General features: G+C 46.1%; 3 protein-coding genes across 3 annotated transcripts; 1 reads left to right on the top strand and 2 right to left on the bottom strand.

Moving 5' to 3' along the window:
* Positions 1-1501: 1501 nt before the first annotated feature.
* Positions 1502-3512, bottom strand: BKA67DRAFT_577476 (heterokaryon incompatibility protein-domain-containing protein). The gene has a single exon (XM_046103636.1). It carries the CDS (start codon positions 3397-3399, stop codon positions 1531-1533), a length of 1869 nt encoding a protein of 622 aa, XP_045953954.1. The 5' UTR covers positions 3400-3512; the 3' UTR covers positions 1502-1530.
* Positions 3513-8765: 5253 nt separating this feature from the next.
* On the top strand, positions 8766-9413 carry BKA67DRAFT_539303 (uncharacterized protein; the record flags this gene model as incomplete). The annotated part of the gene is made up of 1 exon (XM_046100612.1): positions 8766-9413. One exon carries the CDS (start codon positions 8766-8768, stop codon positions 9411-9413), a length of 648 nt encoding a protein of 215 aa, XP_045953953.1.
* A 664-nt stretch (positions 9414-10077) lies between these two features.
* On the bottom strand, positions 10078-11912 carry BKA67DRAFT_524256 (major facilitator superfamily transporter; the record flags this gene model as incomplete). The annotated part of the gene is made up of 5 exons (XM_046098554.1): positions 10078-11072; positions 11129-11263; positions 11314-11332; positions 11401-11568; positions 11652-11912. The coding sequence occupies 5 exons, from the start codon at positions 11910-11912 to the stop codon at positions 10078-10080; spliced, it is 1578 nt and encodes a 525-aa protein (XP_045953952.1).
* Positions 11913-12571: the final 659 nt, after the last annotated feature.

Below are 12571 nucleotides of genomic sequence, written 5' to 3'. Positions count from 1 at the left end.
GCCTCGGCCGTCCAAAAATTTGGTCATCCTTATTCAGCGGTTTGGTTGCTAATGATAAGCTATTAGATGGCAGGAACGTTGCAGAAGAAATGTGCCGTCATGTTAAGAGGACATAGGTCGATAGGCAGTAGTTGGAGCTTCAATATTGAGATTTAATGATGGAACTTAGGGGCGGGTTGCACAGGTACCGTGGGAAGTACCCAGCGATGTATCTAGTGCATCGTCGACGCCCATCCCGACCTAAATTAGTGTACCCATGCCTGTATGCAGGGCTATATACTTGCGTGATTATCCTATTCACAGTGTAGCCGTATCCAGATGTCAACCTGTCATGATCCATGTCTCCAACATCGTGTTGGGTGATATAGTGCCTATGAGTCGCGGATAACATCTTCGATGCTTACTCAAGATTAGTTCTGGTTTTGCTTAGCTACGTATGGTTTACGCTCTAGTTAGGAAAGGAGCCATCACTAACAATAACAATTCCCTGACAGTTGCACTTTGTAGCTGCGTATTAGCCAGTTAGTTCAGCGAAAAAGCATCTCCAGGAAACCTAGAACTGATCTTTGCAGTGACCAACGTCGGCTTCAGGATTCCAATTCATGAAGTCTGCGAGGATGATCTTTCTCAATTCTTTAAGGCGGGCTTTGTTATTAGCTTTGCTTGAGTCTCGAATCAATCACCTTGCAGCTCTAGTTCCTTGCGTAGCTATCCTACGTGTGGGGCCTCGCCATGGTGAAGATGTCGTTCGTGATGCTCTGCCTTCGATTGCTTCCCGGCCACGTCTCCCAACGCATCAACCAGGTGCTCCTTGCCGTGTTAGCGGCCGAGGGCATCGAAGCGACCACGGTCGTTGTCTTCCAATGTAGGCCCACATGTGATATTCAGGAGCAAGGCGCTTGTCTCGACTTGAAGCTCTTTTATACATTTCGGTAAGCCCTAGAACTAGGATAGACTGCACATAGATGTGCTTATACTGGCCTTCCCTAGTTCGGTATCGAAATCGCCACGGATTTCTGCCTCTTCATCCAGCCCCATCCCGGCGGTCTGGAAGCTTCAATTATCGAAGTTGAAGAGGATCCGTGCGGCCCTGATGCTTTCGCTAGGTTTGTCGTGAGCAAATAACTTACACATATCTTGCTCCTGTAACCCGATGACTTCTATTTGTAGTGCCTGTGTCATTGTGATCATTCGCGTATCATATATTGGCCAGCTTGGGACAGATATGACCAGGACGTATTATTTCACCCTTAGTCGGCTTCACGTTTTCACAATAGACAGAAGACGTCATGGACCCGGTGATCCGGTCCCAATTCGAGGCGTGCGCCCTTGTCGTCTGCGCTCCGGTTCCTTCTCTCAGACAATTCCTCCGATGCTTTCCTTCTGTCAGTAGAGCTTTAGGCCTTTAATTAGGTAAGGATTCGGGATCGCCTTCCAAGGTCGGGCAATTCCCTCGAGACGCTAATCTATGTAATTCATCATTGTACTTGTTCTCAACATATTGTTTCAGGGATTTGCTATTTAAGTCTTTCAGTCTACAACTGTTGGGAAGTTTATCTGTACTGTAATCCACGGCCCAGGCTGATTCATAACGTTCAAGGTTCTTTCCGACGCAAGTGGCGATAAAAAAGCCGCGTTACTCGGGTCGTAGACGCCGTTGTCCATCAACGCATGACCATCGAATTCAGCTCCTTCGTATCCTTTCCATAGCTTTTCCTCAGAACGCCAGAAATGCTTCCCAGAACTACTTGGTTGATGATACAAACTCTCAATGATGGGGCGGTATCTCTGCCCAGCTACTTCATTTACACTCAAACCCTTGGTACCGTAATTCCGGTTCATGTATTCGGCAACTGATATAGGCCAATTCGAAATATCACGGCAAGTCCATTTCGCGGGTTTTGAATCATCTTTATTCGCTAGCCTGACGAGGAACAGTATTTCCAATCGTTTCTGGTGCCCGTGATGGTGATGGTAGAACTCAAGGCTTCCGAAAGCGTTCAGAGGGTCGTCATCGCTGATATAGAGACGTTGGAGAAGAGAATGGGAGGGCCTCCCAGGATCGAACCCACCCGGGAAGTGATGAGTGAGTTTAAACTCTCCGTAGCCACATGGGAAAGTAAATAGAAGGACTGGCCCGGTACGTGTAAAAGTAATCTGATTGTGGTATAGCCCAGGTTTCTGAACTACCACCAATTCCTTGTCAAGGTGGAATAAGTGACCCTCATGTGTCGGTAAGAAAATCTCAGTTGGTGGCCCATAGTTCGTTTCCGGTGCATCAAACGTCACAACAGGAAAATCTACCCGAACGTATCTCTGCTCCCCGATATGGACAAGAGGAATCCAGACCATCCGCTTGCCTCGCCTCCTCACGTGAGGTAAAATGGCAAAGAAGAAGTTGGTTGCCAATGTCTTTATCAATGGGAGCCGGATGGCTATCCCAAAACCATCAACCCGAAAATAAGTGGGTGTATAATCTGTGAAATTTAATCCTTCAGTGAATGAGAACTCTTGTGGGCTGGAAGCAAAAGCTCGCACTGCTTTGAGTGGCTTCATCCCCCAGGGTGTGATGATGGACAAGATATTTCGAGGTTTGCTCAAGACCTGTTGCCAAGCCAGAATCGTAACATCAGGGCGCTGACGTATAATTTCCAATTGTAGTCGCAGAAACGCTTTGTTTCCTTCTCCATACAGTAGGGGCATATTGACATCAAAAAGGCCCATAAGGCAGTATGCTGTGTCCTCCTCACGTGTTGTCTTCCGTTCTGATGCCCAAGCCATTTTTTCGGCGACTGGGCAGGCGCCTTGCGCGGTCGGATCCTGAAGTACAGTAATTGAAATTGTGGTTATTTCGTTGATCAAGGATGAAAGTTCTGTTTTTGTGCCAATCTGGTCCCAAGAAGAGGAGAAGAACAATACTCTCAAAGGAGCAATAAGTTCCTGCAAAGTCCACCCCCTAGTGAACCATCGGCTTCGTCGAAACTCGCTATCGTTTTTAAAGCATGTACTTTGATCCGCACCATGTACATCATCTAAGAACGCGTAACAAATCTCCGAATTTTGATACCATCGGTACATAGAATTAATAGCCTCGCTTAGTTCCGATGAACTACTTTTGTTGATGCAGTTGGTGTCCACCCATAGCCATGAGAACCCATCACGCCGGGCCTTTCTACACGCGTACCTGATCTTTCGATACCCAGTCTTTGATTTGATGTCGTCTATTTCTTCTTTAACGTGTACCCAGCCCCACCGCCGGGGGTTCTGGCGCTGTGCATATAGCCACTCCTCGTATGTGACCTCTTGATCGCCCCAGGTATGGGAAAGAATCGCATATTGCGGTATACTGTCGCCGAAGTACTCGTGCAATTCGAGCGTTTTAACATTGATTAAGCGCATAGTATCAGGCGTGTGAGGTTTAAGTCAGGCAAGATCGGACGGGAAAAGTTGAAAAGCCTCCCGAGGTGGTGAACGTCATTAAGGGGGCTTTTGCTGTCAGATTTAAGTGGTTGGTCACAAAGAGTGATATATGCTGCAATTTGAGGCTTCGGGTCGGCGCTTACAAGCGGTAGAAACGGGGGCTGCACACCGTAGGTATGAGTCAGCAGACCCTTATCGTACCGCAGTAGACATATTATAGCAATATGACGCGTCGGATCAGAACATCATATTTGAGTAATATACTGCTAGTTCCGTTAAATATGGCCTTGTCGTAATCTTTCTTTTTACGAAGCACGAAAATATCTTCTATGGAGCGTAGAAGCTTTTGCCACAAATATGTTAAGAAGGAATCAGGGTAGATATGTTAGTGGATGAAGGAAATACTTACTATTTGAACGTTAGCAATGCCACTAAAACTGTTATAGGGCCTGTAATTCCTCGCAAGTAGAAGGACTTTCATAACGTCGATAGCGCACGTTTTCATCATTCAATCGACTATGACAAGCCTATGTCTGATATAAGACGATGGCTTTTTCTTGATATTTCGAAGATTATACTTACAGGTCTGTGTAGGCATATTGCACGTGAGACAGTCCTGTGTTTTTGAGTGACTAAATGAACACCTGGTATAACCGTGGGGAAAACCTACAAGGTCCAGGGTCATGAGTCGTCAATTGTCTAAGCGCCTATAGAAAGACGAGGCATCAAGAATATAGCCCCTCTATACTCGGGGGAATGGGAGGATCGCGGTGAAGCTGTTCCATGGTGGAACGTAACTCATCTCTAAAAACCTGATGTGGGTAAGGTAGCCGTATATTCTTCGAGGATGATGACAAGAGAAGATGATTCTTATATGCCAGACACTGCGCCTCTGGTTCTCTCGTTCGGGATATGATGCCTGTCAAAATGGGCAGATCCGGCTTATAGTTGAGCTGTATCGTAACCTCTAATCTAGGTTATCTAGTAAGATGATGCAAGGGTTACAATTGAAAGCCAGATCTCTAATTTCCGGTTTGGCCAATGCCAGATAGTCCTCTCGATGGTACAAAAGCATATCATCGCCGTTTATGATCTTGACACCGTCCAGATAGATTGTAGGGACTCCAGATACCCAACCCTGGGCGTGAAACGCTCAGCGAGCGTAACAACATGGCCGTCCCAAGTAAGGTCGGTTCCCAAGAGCGAGGTGACCCGGATCTTGGCTGCTGCAGAAATCTCTGCCTGTGCCTTTGTCTCTATGGCATAGTAGAGATCCGCAGGAAACTGCATGCAGTATCAAATTCGTGTGAGATAGTCCTCCGTGCCTAGAAGCGAAGCTTGGCCCGTGTCTTGATGTTGGTGAGGTGTAACATGGCACGAAGGAAAATTGCCCCTAACTATCAGAAATCTTCTAGATTCAGGGTTAGGCAATGGGTCATCCGGACTGACAAGTGGTACAACAAGATACAAACATCCATTTCTGACCACCTCCCGTTCCGATCAACCCACCTCCGATCTCCTCCGATGCCTCCGATGTATCGAGCCTGCATCGGTAGCTGTATGTCTTCTTGACTGTCTCATTTTGTATAACTTAAATAGGGTGTACCACATGCGGCTGACCAAACCAATTCCCGAGATATTTGTGCTTTCCTGAGTAATATAAGCAACCAGAGGCTGCTACGACTATATTCGCCTCCGTTGGTTTAGTTTATTTCGTTCGTTTGATGGCTCTGCTTCTGAAGGTCGGTGCCCATATTCTGGAACGCAATTCTAGGCCAGTCTTAGATTCAACATTGCCAAGCAGTACTCAGTATCAAGCTCAGTCGGTGGCAGGATCGGGCTTAGAAATCGGTGCTCCAGACTCTCCTTTCGTCCATGACAACTTCTAAGCATAGTCCAGATTCGACAGCGTCGAGAAAAGAAAGGCATAGTTTCAGCCGTGATTGCTGTAAGTGGTTAAAAGCGGTCGCGCGATTGTGCGCATTTGACGCGACCAACAGTCGCTCACAATATTCCTAGGTTAAATAGGTCGAGTGAAAAATAGCGGTAAGGTCTACGAGGCTCAAACATGACATATGCTCCGATCACGATTAACCTCAAGGAGTACAGTGCATTTTTGGCGCTCGGAAAATATGAAAATATGACTCCATCATAGGTGAAAAAGAGGTCTAATTATGACTCTGAACCACTATGACACTATTGGATCTCGGTGGCTTGGAAAGATCATCCCAGAGCAGCATTTGGGCCACCATGACTGCTATCTCTCAAGTAATTGAGACGCAGTACAAATCCTCTGTGGATGCTTGAAATCGACGGCCAAGAATTAGAGCTTATCCGGAACGATATCATATCGCACGGGGACCGAATTTGTGTCGACGAACAGTTTACAAACAACCCATCCCCCCTTTACGACTCGAACAACCGAGGGAGATCAGTAATTGTTCGTTTCTACACCAGGTCTCCTTAAGCTCTTCCTACCTATTTCGAAAAAAGCCGCTACCCCATCTTCCCTGCCCGTGTCCTACGTCAAGGGGCAACCTAGTTCACTGCCAAAACACTACCAAACCATTATTCAGAGGTACCCTGGAATAAGGTGGTCAGCCGATTATATAATGTCTACATCTTAAACAAGTTGCACGCCAGTGATAATGGTAGCGCCAGCCTCGAGTGATCTCTTTGTCGAAACAGTCTCTTCAGCTTCAGCCTTCATATATAGTAGGCAATTCGAATGTGTCCGGCGGTCACAACAACTACACGCCTGATACATACGCTGCCTTGAAAGCACCATACACAGCCCAGATTTCCCAACTTTTACATACTCACCAAAGCAACAATAACATGTTAGTTAACGATTCCATAAATAACCGGTATAACAAACGGCTGGCTGGCAGCGCCGAAGTAATTATAATGGAGGATACACACTAGACTAGACTAACCGTGCCCACCCACTTTCGCACGCACCCCCTTTTGCACGCCGATCTTCCGACGCGTCAACAACACCACGCTTTTCTTGTAAATGCTAGAACTCAACTAATTGTAATCCTATCGATCTGATATTTTCAATATGGGTAAACTAAATGAACGCGATATAGCAGAAGTAATTAGTTTGGTTCGAAACGGCGAAACGATAACGCGCGCAGCCAAAGCTTTCGGTATCGTACGGTCTACTTTGTCGCGACGACTTAACGGGTCGCAACTACATTCCTCAGCCCACGAAACGTCAAAGAACCTATCTAAATTGCAAGAAATGGAGCTTAAGCAATGGATTTTATATAAGGAATTGTGTAGACGCGCTCCGGGCTCGAATATGGTGCGACAAATAGCGGCTAATATCATGACTGGTATCGGCGAAATCGACGATACGGTCACCCCTAGATACAATTAGGTATATAAGTTCCTTAGCCGCCACTTATACTTAAAGACTAAGGTTAGACGTGTAATTGACGCTAAGAGGGTCAAAGGCATTGAAAAACAGACCGTAAAGGACTTTTACACGTATATATCATAGGTTAAAGACACTTATAAGATCTTACTAAAGGACATTTATAATATAGATGAAACAAGTATACAAGAAGCCGAACAAAGTCAAGGCATAGTCATCGGGACGTCTAAGTCACGTCGTTCACGCGTTACAAAAAACCTAGCAATTAAATAGATGTTAGTTATCCATAGTATTAACGCTATCGGGTTAAAACAACGAATACGTATATATTAAGAGGAATAATACTACAAGCATAATGGTTACTTAAGGATCTTGAGGAAGCTAAGTATATAGCGACCCCTAAAGGCTGGACTAACTTAGTAGTGGCGTTATCATAGTTGTTAGAGGTCTTCGAGCTAGAAACCAGACCATAAGAGTCCCTAAACTGCCTAAACCCATGGAGGATGCTCCTCCTCGATGGCCATAGTACTTATGTTATACCCGGGTTTATATTAAGGGCATTTAGGAAGAGGATTGCCTTAATATACTTACTAACATATACAAGCGAAGCGCTCTAACCACTTGACAAGACGGTCTTCTTATCGTTAAAGTCTTATTATTATAAGCTAATAAGCTTATACCGTGGTATTTAAGCTACTAGGCCCGTTAACAAGTAACGGATGCTTAAAGCTTATAATAAAGCTTATGCCCTTACTTTTACGAAACAAATTATCGAAAGCGGCTAGGCTAAAACGGGTATTTACCCCTTAAATGAATTAATGGTGTTAAGTGACCCTAAGTTCTTCTTATTATTACTTAACATTTAACTTATAACATTACAAAACGAGTTAGATCTAGCTAAAATTAGTCTGTTTACTCTTTATAATAATAAGGACCTTCGACTTTAAATTAGGGACGTTACCATTAATTATTCGCAAACTTCTAAAGACGTAAGGGAGTTGCTTAGGAAATGTACTAAGTTACTTAACATAACGCTCGCAAAACTAATAATAACACGTTAAGTAAACCTCGATTTGCAAGCTAAACTAGATAATTATAAGCTTGATAAACGTCAAACAGTTAGAAAAGACCCGAATAAGGTCTTTGCTAGTGTTGCAAAGATTAGACCAACGTAAGACAAGCTAAAAAGGAAGATGCCTAAGCTACAACGCAATGAACAAGTCCTTATTAACTCGTTCCTCGAAATACAACCTTCCACGCGAAAGCGGACACGTAAATAACCTAGAGATAGTTTATTTGAATTAATTTCATGGTGTTATAGCTGGCAGTTATTGTATCTATCTATTAGTATGTTTGAGGAAACGTCGGTAAATCGGCGTGCAAAAGGGGGTGCGTGCGAAAGTGGGTGGGCACGGTTAGTTATTTTAGAGGTGGGTCCTTTGCGACGATACATGACAGTTAGGGACTAAGCAATTGGCAACGCTGTAACGGGGTACTAACAGTGAGATCACCATCGTTTTGTTTGTAAGCCGGCATTTTGCTGCGTTGTGGTAGGGGGCCGCCAAGGTTGTAGCCAACGGCTGCGCAGGGCATACACCTAATCTAGACTAGATTGAGTTAGATACGTGTATAGTCACAGACCCGCGGATATATTGCCTCCCCATGCTCTTTTTGATATACACCACGTCACCACCATACTTCTCAATATAAGTTTTACTGATTCAATGGGGTATAACATAGTATATGTAATCAAAATCAATGTACATATTACAAACTTTTCAATACAACATTTTTATTATGAACGTTTTAATGTTATTCCGCATATGGCCATGACATAGAGTCTCAATCGCTTCAGGTTACGGCTAGCCATGGATAGCAGCCGTACGTAACCAAGCATGGGGCAATGATCACACCGGTCAGACTAAACCCGTCAGCTCAGCCTGCTGGTGTAGCATGATGCATAATGTCAGCAGCGATGCACCACCAAGGGCACAGCAAGAGTGGGGGGTTCAAGAACCCCTCCAGCCCTGACCGGGCTTATCATATCTTTCTCTCCAAATTCGTTCACCGCTTCGTAATTTTTGGTATGCACATGATTTCTCGAAGCGATATCCTGCGTCCGGGGGGCTGTAAGGCTGTACGTGTAAGACGGCAATCATCACAGCCTGCAGCTGACTCAGCCAATAGCGGGAACAATGCCGCAGCACGACAGGCGCGGGCAGGCGTATTTATAGACCCTGACGTAAAGTATATAACATATCTTACGGAAGTCGACCTGAAGTTTTTGGCTGCAACATTTCTCTTTAAGCTCAAGTCAAAGCCTCAAAACAGCAATCATTTCGAATCGCTGCTCATCGCACATCACAATGCCAAGCACATCAAGAAAATCAGGGCCCTGCGCCAACACAAAACGAAGAGAGCCGTCAGCGACCAGGTCCACAAGCACGAAGGACAAAGAGACGCAGTCGTCATCCGTTGCAGAAAGCACAGCGTCTCAGCATCGTGGTCGGCGCCATGTAGGGGGCTGTCTCGCCTACGGGCCCGGTATCTCTGGTACCGTGTAAGCACGCAATTAGCAAGCCCCTTGGGCGCGTCGGCCCAGCAAAAATGAACGATCGTAAATCATAACTCCAATTATGGAGGTGAGTGCGAGATTATTACCGGTATCGTAAGTCAGGCCATGAAAGGCGACGGGGCGCAATACGTAACAACTTACTGATCTCATCCACAGCATAGATATATCTGTTTGTTTAGTGACCAACACAATGAGATCGGCCAGGAGCAATGGAGTTTCGGATCTGTTTCATAACTCGCCTGCACCAACTTGGAGAAAATTCTTGGGGATACTGCCAAAGTGCTCGCAATTAATGCCCGATATTCTTTCCGTGTGCCTAGGGAAGGGTTTTAGGTCTTATTCATCATCATGATGTCAGTAGCGAAAGAGTATTTGATAATATGTAGAGATGTAGAATTGCTTTTTTCTTCCGCGAGAATTTGCATAGAACTTGGTGCCGCGAAAGATATATTAATATGTTTCATTAGAATATTACTTATGTAATTGGCTCCTCATCTTGACTCCAGTTTACCCGTAATATGTCAATTTTGCGCATCAGCCCTTGCACCAATCCACGCCAAGAAGCAGGCTTTGAAATAGTAGGTTGAGGGTGAGTATACCGTGGTGGCGGGTATGAAATTCTACCCACCCATGTCCACTGTTTGCGTTTCATCGTTCACCTTCGAATACAGGGAGGCCGTCTTCAAGACGGATGGTCGTCCTAAGTCTTCGTCTCAAGAACCGGTTCTTCCTTACTGGCCCGAACATGCTCACCCTGCTCGCTATCACTGGCAATTGGTTGCTTCAAGCCCAATTGACTTGTGTCCCAGCCTTGACTTTCAAGGTAGGCGCGGAAGTCAGCATCCTCCTTAGTAATGGTGTCTTGGCCAATGTGCGGCAGGAAGAAGAGGGCCAAGCAGGCGGAGAATATGCACAGACAGGCGGACACGTAAAAGGGGTACTGATACTGCTTAGTACTGTCATCGCCTCCTGCAGCAATGATGTAGGGAAATACGTAGGTGCCGACAAAGGCACCAATCTTTCCGATGGCTGCTGCGATCCCGTAGTACTGGCCCCGTACACCGGTAGCGCAAGTCTTCGCTGCTAACAAGCCAATATTGTTGCCTGGTCCCAACTCACCAAGGGAGAGGAAGATGCCATAGACGACAGCAAAGGCGCCGACATACTGGGGTTGCGCCAGCTTGGAATAGCAGCCAGCCATGATGAAACCCACAATGGCCTGGGCAAGAACGCCGCCGACAAGTGTGTAGCGTGGGCCAAAGCGGTCACTGACGAAGGCACCGATAATGGTTCCAGGAATGTAGAACAGGTTAATAACGGTGTTCCAGCCAAAGACAGTGGTTAAAGGCGCATCGTCATTATAGATGCTTGCAAGCATTGGCGAGGAAAATATACCAAAGGCATAGGTGGAGAACTGATGGACAATTAGTATGTTGTGTTTCAGAGTATCAAGCGATATACTTGCATCGTAGATGAACCAGATCAAAGATACAATAGCTAGGCGGAACCCGTAGTACTTGAGCACCAGCGAGTAAGGAGTTTTCGCGTTCTTCATCGAGTTCCGGCTGAACTCTTCAGGCTCTTTCAGCCTCAGCCGTAAGACGAACAGAATCAATGGGAAGACGACACCGATACCAAGACTCGTTCGCCAGATAGTTCCGTAGTAGATATTGGATGCAGCAGCTGCAACAACGTCTGCAAATTGTCAGCACCAACAGAAGCACGAAGCGTCGCATGGTTCAGGAACGCACATGGAACAAAAGCGCCAATGACGAAACCCCAGTCAATCATTGTATTCGTGAACAAAATAAACCACCTATTACGGGTGCCGGATTTGAGTTCACCACTGGATTCAGCACAGCTCACACTTCCGGCGGGATATTCTCCTGGTACACTGTCAGTATCGCAAGTAGGTAGGCGCAGTAGATCATCATACCTCCGATACCAATTCCAACCTATGACGAAGTTAGCGACTCTACTTGAGATGGAAGCTCCAAGCCAGAAGTTGACCATAATGACTTACGAAGAATCTCCATGCAGTCAGCATTCCAAACATGCCGACGGGGTCGCCATGCCAGTACGAACCAGCTGCAAGAGCTGTAAACAAGATCAGGATAACGGTGGACACGAGGAGAGAGCCCGTTCGTGACCAGCGATCCGCAAGAAAGCCGAAAACCAATTGGCCAACAACCTGTACGCGGAGGGGCGTGTAAGTCATTTGAACAGGAGCATTGCTGGGAATCGTCCGCAAACTGCGCAGCGCAGAGCACTTACAGTACCAGCGAATGCGATCGCAGACACATTCGATTTAGCGGTGGAGCTTGTGTACAGAGTACCGTATTCGTAGCCCAAGACGGTGCTGACAGAACCAATAACATTGTTGACGTAACCATCGGAGAATAGACCAGCGCCGCAAGCAAGAACAGGCCAGATGACTTCCCAAAACGGCTTTTGGTCAATCGCAGGGCCGGTTTCAGTGTCCGCTTGAGTGACTGGATCTTCCTCTACGGGCTTTTTGCGCCCGAAGTTGAACATCGTGCAAGTGGTTGCGCGATAGCCTCAATTCAAGAATATGAAGAGCTGGTATGTAGGTCTCGGGAGTCAAGTGGAGTTTGTAAGTAATAGTGAACCTAGCTATTGTAATTCTATAGCAAAGCTAATGCATTACAGGACTACAAGCGCCAAGGAGGCTTCAGGAAACGGAAACGAGGCACATATGCCTTTCTTAGGATAATGAGGAGAGGAGCTCATCAAGAGGAGATCTGCGCGGTGAAGTCGAAGCTTAAAAGAAAAACGATCTGGGACGGCAGGAAGGCTCAGATGAACCCTGCAGGAGCCGCGTGCTATCTGCGAGCTACGCTACATGATGCGCAAATGTTACTTGCCCGCAGTGGCTTTACATGGTATGAATTTAGACTAAGCAATCTTTCGGTTTTGCTCGGATATGAACACCTGCAGAACTCTATTAAATCCAAGGGTTGTTGTTATCGATCATAACCCGGTCAATGTGTACGAGGGGTGGCCGCTTGGTGATCTTTGATTTGCTCATAAAGGACTTGCCTGTTCCAGGATCCAGCACTTTTATCACAAGAGACTCCGCTGAAGTGCTAAGAAATGGAATAGCTTTGTGTTCGTGGTCCACCGCAGGATGCACCTATCTGCGCCCTGTGACACGATGATTGGGAGTTTATCCT

The sequence above is a fragment of the Truncatella angustata genome, assembly GCF_020726525.1.
Source record: "Truncatella angustata strain MPI-SDFR-AT-0073 chromosome Unknown BKA67scaffold_8, whole genome shotgun sequence".
NCBI lineage: Eukaryota > Fungi > Ascomycota > Sordariomycetes > Amphisphaeriales > Sporocadaceae > Truncatella > Truncatella angustata.
This window is presented reverse-complemented; position numbering and strand designations above follow the sequence as displayed.

Bases quoted from the DNA above. Each gene is read 5' to 3' on its own strand.
- BKA67DRAFT_577476 (XM_046103636.1), bottom strand. From the start codon at position 3,399: ATGCGCTTAATCAATGTTAAAACGCTCGAATTGCACGAGTACTTCGGC.